At 41.8% G+C, this 16016-nt stretch overlaps 1 protein-coding gene across 7 annotated transcripts in view; it reads left to right on the top strand.

Moving 5' to 3' along the window:
* The window catches only part of MCOLN3 (mucolipin TRP cation channel 3), a 45239-nt gene extending 29223 nt beyond the window's left edge, over positions 1 to 16016 (top strand). For 4 of the 7 annotated variants that reach the window (XM_053242798.1, XM_053242797.1, XM_053242796.1 and 1 more), the window contains exons 7-14: positions 1275 to 1374; positions 7142 to 7254; positions 7332 to 7481; positions 10135 to 10236; positions 10355 to 10477; positions 11396 to 11602; positions 12287 to 12417; positions 15011 to 16016. In XM_053242798.1, the coding sequence (XP_053098773.1) occupies positions 1275 to 1374; positions 7142 to 7254; positions 7332 to 7481; positions 10135 to 10236; positions 10355 to 10477; positions 11396 to 11602; positions 12287 to 12417; positions 15011 to 15017 (933 nt within the window). In that variant the 3' untranslated portion in view covers positions 15018 to 16016. Of the gene's footprint in view, positions 1 to 1274; positions 1375 to 7141; positions 7255 to 7331; positions 7482 to 10134; positions 10268 to 10354; positions 10478 to 11395; positions 11603 to 12286; positions 12418 to 15010 lie in introns of those variants that run through there. The other 3 variants (XM_053242799.1, XM_053242800.1, XM_053242801.1) reach the window with 3 other exon arrangements.

Below are 16016 nucleotides of genomic sequence, written 5' to 3'. Positions count from 1 at the left end.
CTCTGAGTCGCTGCTGCTGCTTGTTCTTCCCTCCTGCTCCACATTGGTTACTGACTCCTGTCTAAGCAAAGCAAATACCAGCAGGAATCAGGGAATTCTGGGACTTGCCATTTTTGAGAGAGCATGCAACATAGGGAGGCGTACTTTTCTCTTTCTCTCAGATTATTACAAGTCCTAAGGTTTCATATATAAACTAGGGATGTGCACCCCCCACTGGCTCTAGAGTTCTGTAAAATCCCTCAGGGCGGCAGCGTACCTCCCTGCCTCCCCTTCTTCTTTGGCCGGAAGTCCTGGGCACACGTGCGCACACTGGGCGTGCATGCATGGCACATGTGCACATATGCATGTCAGATGGGCTTGCGCACAATCGCACCGTACACGCACTATCGCGACATGCATGCGCGCCCGGTACTTCTGGCCAAATGAGAAGAAGGGAAGGCAGGTAGGTATGCTGCCGCCCTGAGGGATTTTACAAAACTCCAGTGCCGGCGGGGGGAAAGTGGAGGGAGGGGTTAGTGCACTCTCCCTGCCCTGAAAGTCCTACCCCCACCCCCTCCTAACATTCGAACTGGCCAGTGTTTGAACCTGTTCAGAGGCCCATAAAAGGGCCTCCGAACAGGTTTGTGCACATCCCTAATATAAACAGTCTCTGTTCTAGAGGGCGGCCTGGACCAACTACTCTGTTCAAAATGTTACTTGCTATGTTCTAACACCATTTTTGATTGGTTCCAGCAAATTCCACAAGAATTTGAAACCTCATATACAAGTTTGACAAATACAAATAAGTTTAAGTAAGCATCCTCAAGGCATGATCTACTATATAGCCTTGATTTTATTTATTACTTTATTTATTTATTTGATTTATACACTGCCCTTCGAAAAATGGCTCAGGGCGGTTTACATTAAAAAGGGGAGATTTCCCCCCTCATACTAATAGATGGTCCAGGCCCCAGTGGAAGCCTACCCATTCTCCCCCCACCCTTGACATGCTTAGGCCATGGCAAAGGGTTTGAAATATGCATGTACAGCATGATATTCTTCCCCTCAGTTCCCCTCATGCTTCACCCTCAGCTAACTTTTTTCCCCCGTTACCCTTTTTTTGAACAAACATTTTTTTTGGGGGGGGGTAAGACTTTTCAGTCTTTTTTTAAAAAAATGCCTAGAAAAGTATTTTTCAAATCCAGTCTTCTTAATGGTGTATCTGCCCAGCATGTGGTCTACACACTTTCTACACAAACATAATTATGTGTTCTCTCCTCACCCCACTCTCACAGATAGTCTTTGATAACAAAGCACATAGTGGAAGAATTAAAATAAGCCTAGACAATGATATTGCTATCAAGGAATGCAAGGACTGGCATGTTTCGGGATCAAGTAAGTATTTACTCAGCTTGATGTAGACCAGATCTTTTTACTGAGAAAGGCATGCAAAGAAATGTGCCAACTCTTTCCAAAGATTGCTTTCATTTGGATAGTTTGGGGCATGATATACTTCTGGTATGACAGCCATGCATCTTGGGAACTCGTCTTGAGATATAGGTAACTACTGTATCTCTTTAGAATGGATAGAGACATGCCAGTTTCCGGAGGCAAGCCTTTTTTCTTGGGGCTGCATCACACATTTAAGATGTAGCCATAAAACATTTTTCTATGTGTATGTAAAATGTGTTCATTTAATTAGATTTACAATTTGCCTTTCAATGTAATCACATTCACAACATGGCTTACAAAATGATAAACATTAAGCAATAATCTACTGTAAACTATAAAATAAAATACCAAATACATGAGTAAAATGACAGATATTGAAATAGCAATAATGTATGATTAAGGCAGGCAATCATATTCTTTGCAGGTTTTCTGTAACTATGTATGCTGTATTTGGTTACACCAGCAAATATGTGCTAGCCAGCCTCATCCAGCACGCCAATGCCCACTTTACAAACCCCACTCACCATGGATACAATAATTGTTAGCTGTATTCTGAGAGATCTTCCATGTTGTTAAGATCTCTGAGTAAGCCAGTGTTCCCCACAGAGGCGCTCTTAGCCCTGGACTTCTGGGCTGAAGTCCAGGGCCTCCACAGCCCCGGGAGCCCCTAAATCTTCTCTGTCCCGGTTGGTGTGGTTGCCCAGCTGTGCATGATGAGGTTTAATCTCCAGGGGAGGGGGGGCTGCCAAAGGCCTTTAGGTCCAGATCCCAAAATTACCTAGGTGCACACCTCTGGTTCCTAGTTGCAGACAGGATCTCTCTCTTGATCCAGCCTTTGTCTCTGCAAACAAATGAAGCCATGGAAAGTGTGGTGTGTGGTTAAGGAGGACATCAGCTGGATGGGTGGGGCTTGCCAGCATGCTCTTGCTGCCACTGTAACAATGTGTAGCATACAAAGTTACATAATGCCCGAAGAGAGCTCATTGGTTGCATTATACAGGTATATTCACCTCAAGGATTGGGATTGGCTACAGACCCACCATGGTAAGCAGGTTCTTACTGCTAGATAATGTGTGAAATGGCTCTTAGAGTGAAACTGCCATTTAGCTGACCATCCTAAAGTGGAATTAACATTCAAGATCTGTGCCATTGAAGGAGGACTTAATAGAAATAGTCAGGCCTGTAGCCAGCCTAAATTTTTTGGAGTGGAATCGTGTGTGTGTGTGTGTGTGTGTGTGTGTGTGTGTGTGTTGGGGTGTGTGTGTGTCAGGTTATGTGGCAACAGCCGAGGAGCCAAGGCTTCCCGCCTATATTTATTTATTCATCCATCCATTCATATTTCTATACCACCTGATATGTACAGCTCTAGGCAGTGTACAAAATTTAAAATATTTAAAAGTCACAAAAATTAAAATCCATAATAAAAATAGAATAAAATAGATATTAAAATAAGTTTTAACATTATTAAAATTAATTCTAATTAAAAGCCTGTGGAAACAGGAGAGTCTTGAGCTTCTTCCTGAAAACAAACAGAGAAGGAGATGCTCTTATTTCATTAGGGAGCACATTCCAAAGCCCTGGGGCAGCCACAGAGAAAGCCTTTCCCCTTTGCAGAGCATCAACCATACCCATGTACATCCTGTACATACAGTCCCTCTCTCTCTCTTGCAGAGCCCCAGACAAGAGTCACACATTGCATCCCCCTAGCCTCTCTTTTTGCTTTGCTAGCAGCAGCCTTCTGCCAGGAGCCATCATGGGGGAGGGAGAAGACCGACATAGGCACACACTGACACACACCTATTCATACTACATGCCTCACCTGTGAACACGCCCCCCCCCGCATAATGACTTAATATCAATCAAGTCAAGAAAACAGATCTTCATACATTACTAAGACAGACACAGCCAGCCACTTGACTTGCCCGATATGCCCAGCTGAAGGGGAGGACTAAAGACTAGTCCTCTCTCTCCTCCTCCATGTTCTGCTGCTCTGAGCTGTAGCTGCAGAGTCTCTCTCTTGGCAGCGGCTGTTTCCAGTCTCTCCTGCTGTCTCTCTCATCGCCTCAAGCTCACCTCGCTCACACAGCCTCTCTTTGAGCAGGCATGCGGGCGGGAGAAGTCAACACAGCCTAGCAGCTGCTTGCTCGTTTGGTGGGAACGGAAGGAGGAGGAGTGGCTGGAGTGCTGGCATAGTAGGCTGTGAGGTGAACTGTTTTTCTCTCTCCTCAGCTGAGCTCTTGGTGGCCGCTGGGGAGGAAGAACAATTTCGGGGGGGAGGCAGGTGCACTCTATGCCACCATCTGGCTAAGGGTCTGGAAATAGCTTTGCTCTCAAAAGGAAATCATGCAGTGATGATGTGCATGTTGATCAGATTTGAAAAGATTAAATTTTGTGTTCATGACACTGTAATAATGTCAAGTGGTTTTGCTACATTTGTACACTAGATAGCATACCCTACTGATCTATGTGCCGTACATAGTAAAAGTGCTGATTAGGAGTGATATAAGAACATTCCGTATCTCTGTCAAACACTGTGGCCACTTGTTCATTTTAGAATCTTCATGCTGTGTTCTTCTCCCCGCCTACCCTGTAACCATTTTAGCAGCTTACTACAGTCATATATTCAGACACTGGCTGTGGGCCCATACCCATCAGAGGACCCACCCAGATGGACCAACCCTTAATCACCATCAGTACTGGTAGTAGCAGTAGTGCAAGTTGACTAAGAGACTCATGCTACCACTGTTTCACCTGACACTGCACCCCCATCTACAAATCGGAGCATTCCCCAGAAGGACCTTGGAACATGGCAGGGATGCTCCCATTGGCTAGTGTGGAAGGTGGGAGATGAAACCGCTGTCACCAAATATTCCCCTCCACCATTCAGGCCTGCACAACATAATGCCCAGGGGCCAGATCTGGCCCTCGGGGACTATTTGACTGGCCCCCAGGTATCCTGCAGCAACACAGGAGCTGGAAATTGCCTTATAGCACCATCCTGTGCATGCTTTCTCAAAAATATGTCCCACGGTGTGCCCAGTGAAGCTTAAGCCTTAATCTCATGTCAGCATGCCTAGGATTGCAGACTGAAAGCAACAGTGATTTAGGGAGAAGATAGGACTTTACATTTGTTTGGGGCTGACATGAACTCCAGGGGCCCCACTGATTGAGCAGGGCAGGACCTATTTTCTGGCCACTATCCTTGGTTAAAACTATGGGTTCCTAGACAGGGGCAATAGAGCCACAAGTAACTAATAATATGTCTAATTTTAATGTAATCATGTGCTAAAATTGAACTCAGCCCCTGTGTGACAAGTTGTAAATGGTTCTGGCCCACCAGTTGTGCAGACCTCATCACCTATTGCCTGCCAGTAAGCTTGTGGGATGCAGGGGCTGAACATGCCATGAGAAATCTAATGCAGGGCTTTGCCCTAGCATTCAGTACAACATGGCTTTAGCACTGCAAGCAATTTTCCATCTCACTGTCCATACCCTTGTGACAGGGGACTTGTTCTTCTGCTATATTATGTTCAACACACATGTAATCTGTGTACAGTGCATGTACATACAGACCTGTATGCATGTGCAGTAATTCACACATCATGTTCAATGCACATAAAATAGTATACTTCATATCTGTACGCTTCATTTGAGGGAGCCTATATCCAGGTTCACTTTTTAACTGCACACATGTATAGTCATTCACACAAATACATGTACATGTGTGCAGACACCTGAATGAGCATACAACGTAATGTCTTAACAGGGCTGAACATAATGTCATCGTCATCAATTTTATTACGGCCATTGGCCAGCAGAAATAGGAGTAACAAATATGCCCAATACAATGATCAATAAACAATGCTAAAACACAATAAAACAGAATACAATCACTCATAATAAATTACTTAAAAACAATAAACAGCTCGCACAATTAAACACTTAATAGGGACCTTAGCCTGATGGCAATGTAGAAAAATTTAGCTACAATTGTTGTAATCCCGGGGCTTGAATCCGCGAGACAGTAATATGTATAAAAGAGCTCACACCTTCCAGGAAATTTGAGTAACAGAGGGGAAATAAGTTCTTCTCTAGCATCCCAATATAAAGAGCAATATAGCAATACATGGGTGACAGTTTCCAGGAGGCCAATGCCACAAGGGCAGAAAACTGTAACAGGATGATCTTTAGCAAACCTCCATTCCAAAAGAGAAGAGGGCAACACATTAAACCTGGCCCGATCAAATGAAACCCGAAATTTAGAAAAATGCTGCGTTGTTAAGTAATTAGCACCTCTGTCTCCCCAAGGTGTCAAAATCCCAAAATGTAAAGGGGAGCAAGTCCTATTGGCCGAAGACATAAGTTTCTGCTGTTCAATATCGTGCAACCGGAGAAATAATATTTCCTTCACCTTATTATATTCCCAAGTAAGGAGTTCTGAAGGAGAAAGGCCCAGTTGCATAATTTTATTATTTACATATGTTAGCCAAGGGTTGGGATAAGAATCCACCCATAAATATTGGAAAAAAGAAAATACCTGAATCTCTGAACAGAGTTTACTCCATCTAGCAAAAGCAAGCTCCCAGGCTTTACAGACAACAAAGACCCAGATTCCAAGCACAGAGCAGAATAAGGCACACACCTAGGCACTGCAAAGATTACTCTTAGAAAAATAGACTGTACTCTCTCCAGTTCAGCTGTTACTCCCTGGATCCATAGCGGGACTCCAAAAAGTAGTTGGGCCACAATCTTAGCACGAAATACCTGGAGTGCCATGGGAACAAACTGGCCCCCTCTAGAGTAATAAAATCGCAGAAAGGCACTGAGAGTATTGCGGGCTTTATGAATTGAAGACAGCCTGTGGGTTTTCCAATTTAGATCATATTGAAATAATATGCCTAAATATTTATAGTTGTAAACCTGCTCAATGTGGTTCTGATTTATTACCCATTTATATAATTTCCTAGATTTAGAGAAAACCAGGACCTTTGTTTTTTTGTAGTTAACTGTTAGTTAGTTATCATTACAGTAGCCGGCAAAAGCGCGCAACAGTCTTTGCAGACCTAATCTGGACTGAGATAGCACAGCTGTGTCATCGGCATAGAGTAAAATGGGCACTCGTTTGTTAGCCAGCTTCGGGGCATGGGAATCCACACTCTCCAGAAATGGAGTCAAATCATTAATAAAGAGATTAAACAGTGTCGGGGCCAAGACGCAGCCCTGTCTGACCCCTCAAGTAGAGGGGATAGAATCAGTTAGGGCCCCATTGATAGCATATCTAACCCGTAATGAGGAATTGGAGTAAAGCTGCATCATCAAAAATCAAAAAGAGCACTCTCTTATCTATTGTTGTTTTTCCAAGTTTAGACCATAATAAATATCTGGAGATAGAATCAAATGCAGATTTTAAGTCGATAAAGGCAACAAAAAATTTGCAGCTAAACATAATGTGTGAATGGGGCTTTTGACTAGCAGAATTTCCCCAGCCACACGAAATGGCTCCGCAATCTGAATATCAATGAACACTGTAGATCTTATCTCCTCTACAACCCATTCTACTTATATAGGAAGAAGACCTCTTCTTCTCAGCTAGCACCATTGCTACTTCACAGATATGTGGACTAAATATACAGTGTACGTACACACACACACACTGACTGATTATTGGAATATATCTAAAAATACAGTTGGATATTTTATTCTTTTTCAGTACAGAAGAATACCCATTACATGATGATCTTTGATGCCTTTGTTATATTGACATGTCTAGCATCACTGATTCTTTGCACACGATCTGTGATTAAGGGAATTCGTCTACAGAGGGTGAGTTTAAGTGCGTTGACATTTTCTAATAAAGTATCATTGCAACTTTTCAATTGCAATTTCTTTTCTTCCCTCAGGAGTTTGTGTCCTTTTTCCTACATCATTATAAGAAAGAAGTATCTTTCACTGACCAGCTGGAATTTGTCAATGGATGGTATATAATGATAATTGTTAGTGATGTCCTAACCATAATTGGTTCAACGCTAAAAATGGAAATCCAGGCTAAGGTAAGATGCTTGTACATAAGAAATAAAACAATTTTTAAGTTCATCCTCTTACTCTGCTCTGAAATTCCTTCTGATTGAGCTGGGCTTAAGTATGTGGCATACAAAGTTAAACATTTTCAAATGACACATGAGTGCACATATTATTATTATTATTTACATTTTATATCCCGCTCTTCCTCCAAGGAGCCCAGAGCGGTGTACTACATACTTAGGTTTCTCCTCACAACAACCCTGTGAAGTAGGTTAGGCTGAGAGAGAAGTGACTGGCCCAGAGTCACCCAGCAAGTATCATGTCTGAATGGGGATTTGAACTCGGGTCTCCCTGGTCCTAGTCCAGCACTCTAACCACTACACCACACTGGCTCTCTCAATATCCCTCACAAGGCCCTGCATTTTTAATTTGTAACATCTTCCCACTGGAGAAATAACTAGGCAAGTTTAAATTCCATCAGGTGGTGGTAGTAGTAGTGTCCATCTCTCATATGCAGTTTGGGGTTCTGTCGGCTTCTTGCCCATCACCTTGGATCAGCTTGGTTTCCAGAAGTACAGGCTACCTCTGTACCTCAGGGAAAGGATGGCCCTACTTTCTACTAGTGCAGCAAAATACATTGTCTAGTACACTGTCAGTCTTAAGAATAGATTAGATTTTATTTACCTAATAAATGTCTATCCTGCCTTCCTAGGATAGTACAAGAGACATGACCACCACCACCACCATTGTCACCACTACCAGAGGCGTAGCAAGGTTGGAGTGGGCCCTGGGGCAAAAAGTAAAGATGGGCCCCTACCCCAGTTCTTCTTCATAGAGGCACTAGAGGGAGGGAGCAAAAAGCAGGTTGTCACCCAGACAGCAGGCTCCCCTTTCTCAGGGGCCCAGGGACATTGGTCTCCCTTGTTCAATCGTAGCTATGCCCCTGATTACAACTACACCTACTCTACACTCCTGTTCTTTTTGAAGAAAGTTCTCAAAGCAGTTTACATAGGCAGGGTTCTCATGACCCACACAATTATATAGTTAAAGGGTTATATAGTTAAAGGGTTAACTCTGATCAGCAAGCTGGGCAATCAGATCATAGTTATCAATCACAGAGGCTGTTCTCACATGCAGCCTAACGCAAGCTAGCACTACTAGCCTGGCCACACAAAGAGACTGGCGTTTAGAGTGCCTGCCTCTTGGGGGAATCCCCCAATGCATCGTGCATGTTGCACGGTGCATTGTGGGATTCACAGAGGCGTAGAAACAACAATCTACACTGCCAGGGGCAGCGTAGAGATTCATCTGCGCTGCTCTCAGCAGCTCTGGTCATGTGAGAGTGTGGCTTGTGCTAGGGGTGTGCACAAAACTGCCTGGCCCAGTTTGGTTCAACTGGACCCAGTTTGGTTGAACTGTTTGGTTGAACTGGACCCAGACTGAGCCAGTTTGGTTCCCCCCCCCATTGGACCCCTCCCGCCCCCCGGTTTGGTTTGTGGGACTTGTTGAACCTTTTTTTTCTTCCAAAAAATAAAAATTGAAAAATTGTGTTTGAAAAATTATCATTGTTTTTCTTTTAACTTACCCCCTCTGGGGGGCTTCTCTAAGGTGGGGGGGGTCTGCAGAGGTTCCCGCTCCGCCCACTGGCCTTCCTTCATGCAAAAATCACCCAGTTTGGGCAGTCTTCAGCCCTTTCTGGGCCTATTCCCTGGTGTGGTGGCCATTTTGCAGGCCTCTGTGCATGTGCAGTGGGACCCTGCATGGCCTGGGTCATGACCTGACCATGCAGGGTCCCACTGTGGCCTCCAAAATAGCCACCACGCTGGAGAAGAGGCCTGGAAAGGGCTGAAGACCACCTAAACCTGGCGATTTTTGTATAAAGGAAGGCCAGTTGGGGGTGGGGGACGGACCCCACGCCATCTTGGAGAAGACCCTCGGAGGGGGTAAGTTACAAAAGAATTTTTTTAAAAATGGCTCAACCCTAACCCAAACCAGGTGTGTGTGTTCTGTTCAGGGCCGAGCCGGATGTGGTTCGGCTCGACCCTGAACCTTCAAACCTGTTTGCATACCCCTAGCTTGCTTGCTGCCCAGGCTGTGAGACTGAAAGAAAGAAAGAAAGGTTGAATCCTGCCTTCTCCACTGCCTGCCCTACTGCACACAGGGTTTTGTGAACAGAGCCATAGTTTAATCTTAGTTAACTGCGGCAGCAGGACTGTGATCGGCGCTAAAGCAAGGGTTCTCGTGTCACACTCTGCAGGAGCACCCCTAGCTCACCAATCATAGTTAACCTTTAACTACCATTGTGCAGGTTGTAGGAACTCAGTTAAAATGACTACGTAAACAAAAACATGTTTATCTGGTGTTGAAAAGTTAGCAGTATAGTTTCCATATATGCAGAAATAGGTCAGCTTGCCAAAAATGCATTATCTATATCAAACTACAACTCTAATGTTACAGTTTTATTTAGAAATAAAAATTTTCAGGATTTTTAGAATTGTGGTCATCTGTGCTTCAGCTCCATCATACTGGCACCCCCCTAGTGTGGCTACGGCCTGTGTAGATTTCCGTACAACCCACCCCTAGTAACACTAGTCACTCACAGCTGTCTATGGAAAGGCACACATCTAGAAAAGTGGCTGATAACTTTCAGATTTTTTGTTGTTTGTTTTGTCTTTTCTACAGAGTCTAACGAGCTATGATGTCTGTAGTATCCTCTTAGGAACTTCCACTATGCTTGTGTGGCTTGGAGTGATTCGCTACCTTGGTTTCTTTCAGAAGTACAATGTAAGGACCTCCTGGGATCTCCGTCCTGTTGGTATTTATTTTGCTTTCTGTTACAACCTAGCTCTACTGAATGTTTAGCTGAAGTTTAATGGACATTTGGATTGTTTTTTTTTAACAGCTGCTTATTTTGACACTACGTGCGGCATTGCCCAACGTAATTCGATTTTGCTGCTGTGCTGCTATGATTTATCTGGGCTATTGTTTCTGTGGTTGGATTGTGCTGGGCCCATATCATGTTAAGGTACCGGATGGTTTAGTTTGTTGTTGTGTTTTTTTTAAAAAAATATTGTATGTACATTTCCTGAGCTCCGTTCTACAAATATTATTATTTTCTCCCATGAAAACTACTCGTAGAGAGAGATGGGGGGGAAGTAAGCATGCTACCACCATGTTGTTAGGGGCTCATAACTCCTTGTGCATCCACGAGTATGTATGTCCTGTACATGTGGGCAGTCCCAGTATGAAGCACTTCTGAAAACCCCATATAAGTCATTAATATTACTAAATAAGGGGGGGGAAATGTCCTGTTGGCTTTCGGGATCCTCATTGTTGTTTCTTTCAATCCTTGCCCTGCTGATTTTGGGACCTGTCCAAAGGTCCTTATAGCTATGAAGATATAACTGAAATCATGCCAGCTGAAATGTCAAAAGCCAGAGGGATGACCAGAGTTTCTGTAGTTAGGGTATGGCTTCGTTGCCCTTGGAAGTATGAATCCGCTTTGTACTAAGCCAACCACTGTCTACTCTGACAGTCAGCCAGAGAATTCTGATGGGTTGTCCAAGGCCCCAGGCTTTGCCAGCCCTGCTATGTCTGATATCCTTTCTATGGAGATACAGCACTAGGGATGGAAACTGACCTCTTTTGCATGTACTCTACCACTGCTATTGCCCCTGAATAGCCCTGTCTTTCTTCATGGCTAACAAACAAAAAAAATTTATGCAAAACAGTAAAAATGCAGAATTCTGCCAAGGAAGAAGTCAGTCCTATTAATTCCTTTCGCTGCTCTTAATTGGATCCTATCCAGGTGCTCTAGTACCCAGGTCTGTACTAAGTGTGACCATGACCCCCAAAGTAAAATATGTGCCCTTGATGTTTACTTCACAAGTCCCCCAATGAGAATATAATCATCTTTTTATTTTATTTTTGCCTTTCTTTGAAGTTCCGTTCCTTGAACATGGTTTCTGAATGTCTCTTCTCTTTGATAAACGGAGATGACATGTTTGCCACATTTGCAAAAATGCAACAGAAAAGCTATTTGGTTTGGTTATTCAGCCGGGTTTACCTCTACTCTTTCATCAGTCTGTTTATCTACATGGTGTTGAGTCTCTTCATTGCCCTTATTACGGATACATATGAAACAGTTAAGGTATGTATACACTTTGGGGTATTTGTGTAGAGAACTAATGTTTACAATGCTTTATATCAGCTATAAGATTCAAAAGCCAAGCTTCTGATATAAACATCTTGGTAATCTTTAGGTAATTTTTAAATATAAGGATCACCACAAATGGCATCTAAAAATGTTTAGTTTTTAGTTCTTAAGTTTAGAAGGTGACATGACATGTACTTTGCAGTTATTAAGCAGATCCTAGTTAACTTCCTGAGATAAATTTAGGATCTGTTTAATAAGTATTTAAGGAAATTGACAGATGTCTCAAGTCCACAGAGAAAGGATTAAGATAGGTGCCCTTGAAATGTTTTCCTAGCTGCACAGGAGCTGCATATCCATGAATATATTCCACATAGCTAGGAGCTGCACCTACATGAAGCAGCTACATAGGCAGTAGGGATTTGTGGGTCTTTTCCATGAAACTGGCATCTTGGAATTCATACACCGCAGATGTTTGGGATGGCAAAATGCCATAGGCCAAATATAGTCCACTGGATAAGAGAGGCTAGACGTAGTAGCACTATCAGCTGCTTGCTCAAGTGCCCATGGATGGCTTTTGTTTTAAGAGCTAGTGTGGGATTGGATGTGGGAATCTCAAATTTGGAATTGCTTATATATAAATTGTGTAGGATCGAAGCTAATGACAAATCACCTTTTCAGCATTACCAGCAAGAAGGTTTTCCAGAAACAGAACTTCATACATTTATAGCACAATGCAAAGATCTACCAAACTCTGGAAGGTATAGATTAGAAGAGGAGGGTCCTATAACAATCTTCTGCTGTTGTAAAAGGTTGGTGACCAAGAGTGTGCCCATATTGGCTGACATCTACATAATCTGTTCCAGCACATATAACTAGTAGTTTTGTGCATCTAATACAATGTTCTGTCTTTTCCTTTTCTCCCAGCTATTAGTCCTTCTTTTTCTATCTTTGTCATGGCTTTTTCTGTTTCCTTTGTTAATCTCAGTTATGTGTATGTCCCACCAAGTCACCTACAGTCACAAAAGGACCAGTTTCCAACTTTGGTACCTTTTTCTTGCTTGGAACACACCTGTTTTTCTAGCCCTTCAAAGGTGTCTCTCACCTCTTCTCTTGTTCATGTGCACCTCAATAATATTAGCAATCTCTTTGGATGAAATAAAATATTCAGTGCACTGTATACTGAAATACTTTTAAATAAAGCATACAGAGAAAAATGGCTTCATATGTTAAATAAATATGTGGTATGCATAAGTCGGGGGTGGGGGAGCATGTAATTTCTGCATTTTCAGTTTTTGTTCCCCAATGCAGCCATAAAAGAGAAAAAGACCTTGGATGACATCCAGATTAATGTTGTCCATGTTAGTGTTTGCACACACAATGGGAGAAAGGGTGAACAAGAGAGCCAGCGTGGCATAGTGGTTAGAGTGCTGGACTAGGACCAGGGAGACCTGAGTTCAAATCCCCATTCAGCCATGAAACTAGCTGGGTGACTCTGGGCCAGTCACTTCTCTCTCAGCCTAACCTACTTCACAGGGTTGTTGTGAAAGAGAAATTCAAGTATGTAGTACACCACTCTGGGCTCCTTGGAGGAAGAGCGGGATATAAATGTAAAAATAATAATAATAATAATAATAATAATAATAATAATAATAATAATAATAATTTGCACTGATCTCCCCATTACTTCTGCAGTCCTCTGCATCTCCCAAAAATATGTCCCTGAGGGTTGTAGGGACATATTTTCTGGTTGCATAGATGGATGCAGAAGGAAGGATTGGTGAAAAACACCTTTTCACTTTTGCTTACACAAACTGTTATTGGGTGCAGGCAACATAGTCTGGATGTCAGCTGTGCTTTCTCCCTACTACCAAGACCTTCCCCTACTGTACTCTGTAGTGACAGAGGGCTCAGGATTAGGGCTGGCTACCATCCCCAAACTCGAACATTTTATTTCTATATAGTGGGAGGTTGGAGAGTGGGTAAAGGTATTCCTTTCCTAAAGGTGTATTTTCCCTGAAATATCCGTAATCTCTTTCTCCATAATACTTACTATAAGATGTAAGGGGCTTCAGTGGGCCAATTGCTGCTCTTCCTCCTATTTTCCTTTCTCATCCTCTACTTTCCAAATGACACCTTCAGAATTTCATGGCATAATTGTCCTCAGCTACAGGTTTAATTCATTGACTCACACAGGCTGTCTAGCTTCTGCTTTCTTTAGTAGACTCTCTTTCTTTTATGCCAGAAGCGAATGCTGCCCATAGAAAACAATGATAAATTCCAGGATTTTCGCTGTGGGGCAGCAGTGTTGCCTCCACCTAAACGAAAGGAGTTCCTTTCTTTGATGCTCATTACAAATGCATAAATTCCCCTCCATACAATTACATGAGTTACTCTCTAGAATTTTCTTCTCTATACTATCAACATTCTACAGGTCATAGAAAGTCACCTGGCTTGCTTTGATCATCTGTCTATCTATGTAAATTTGCATATGTTATCTATTCCTGTATACCTAGGGAGTCCTCCAGGTATGCGGAAACCTCCAAGACCATAATTTTGACTGGTTCTAATAGGCACTAGCATCTCAGTTCACTATCAGAGAGAGTAAAATCGGTCCATTTAAAAAAAAAATTGCCCAGAAATCAAATAATTCACTTATTACAAGAGTGTAATTAAATAGAATACCACATGCAAGAGAAAAGATCCCTATTGGGACCTTATGTTGCATGTATGTACAGGTGTTTGAATGTGTGCTAATGTTTATGTGTAAATGCCCAGACACGTAAGTTTTGGGCGGTATAAAAATGTTAAATAAATTAAATAAATGATTGCACATGCACTCATTTAAAAAGTGAACCTGGATATAGGCCTCCTGAAATGCAGGGTACAGATAGGAAGTATAGTACTGTACATGTGCTGCTGAATATAATGTCAATAACTGTATGTGCATACGCTATACACAGATTTCGTTGAACATTCCCATACAGTGTGAATAGGGCTAAAGTGTGCTTATTAGGGAAATCATGTATTAGGAAGCAACATGTTAACAACAAAATGAAGGCGTTGTTGTGTGGATCCATAACAGTGGGCAATTCATATGTACCATAGCAAGACTTGGACAGAAAGTAGAAATGTAAATCTTGTGTATATAACATTTTCTGAATATGATCAAAATAAATTTTCCTAATTTGAGTGGATCTGTTGTAACTTAATTTCCTTGATTATAGATTTATCAGATGTGTAGAGCAATCCTAAACAGGTTTGCTTGGGGGTAAATTGTGAGTTCAGAGAGACTGTGCTTATGATTGCAATGTTAATTCCTCTTGTGTTTATAAAAGCACACAATCTTGATTTTTTAATCTTGTTTTATAGACCAGAATAACAGATGTCCTCTTTTCCTTTAAGGTCTTAATGAAAATATTGACCAAGGATTTTTGAAGTCTATTTGGAAATTCCTGGACTGCACACTTATTATAGACACTACAACAAATAAGTCAAATGGGAAATTCCTTTCCAGAAGGCACAACACGTGTTCTTGCAAAATTTCAATAGTTGATTTGAATCTGCTGGAGACTGTGTTTACCCTTGTTTCTAAGCTTGATTTCAATTATCTACACACATACACACACTTACACACTTAAGTGGAAGCAAAGGAAAACTACCTGTGCTGCAGCATTATTGCATGTTAGTCTATTGCAATCTTAGCTCTACAGGCAAATTGTGTGGATGAATGTCTTCTTAAATGACTTAAGCACAAACTTTTTCAAAGGTGCTTAGGACATCCGCATTAGCTGTATATATAGTTATATGGATTAAAACATATTGGAAGAAGGTGAAATACCCTGAGTTTTTAAAAACATCAATTTTCACAACACTGACAGTCTGAAAAAAACAAGATGGGAAAGATATGTACACTAATAAATGGAAGGCCTTACAGTTTTATTGCAAACTTGTGTAATATGCAAATTAATGCATTTCTCAAGCCTCTATTATCAAACAAGTACTGACTGTTTGCAATAACATAGGGAAACTGTAGAAGTATTCTGAAAAACAGTTCTTAACTTTTCCTGCAACTTGTGTTATATCTTAGAACTGCTAAACAGTGGTCCAAAAGCTGTACATGGAATCTGACTTTTATAGATGCCTTATTTGCTATATTTTATTTATTTGGAAAGCAGATGAGAAAAATGAATCTATTTTTAGACTTTTTAAATTTTCAGATGGAAAAGCAACTATCATGGTAGAGTACTGAATGAGCAGCAAGACATTTTATGTACTATGTACAAACTTGGAAATCTTTAAATATGTGCTGTTTGTTCACATTCTGTAGAAAGATGCTATCGTGAATACTGTATTAATCTTTCAAGTTAATTAATACTGGCATTAAGAATAAAGATCTGTTTAACCAGTA

Source organism: Hemicordylus capensis, chromosome 4 (assembly GCF_027244095.1).
Source record: "Hemicordylus capensis ecotype Gifberg chromosome 4, rHemCap1.1.pri, whole genome shotgun sequence".
NCBI lineage: Eukaryota > Metazoa > Chordata > Lepidosauria > Squamata > Cordylidae > Hemicordylus > Hemicordylus capensis.
This window is presented reverse-complemented; position numbering and strand designations above follow the sequence as displayed.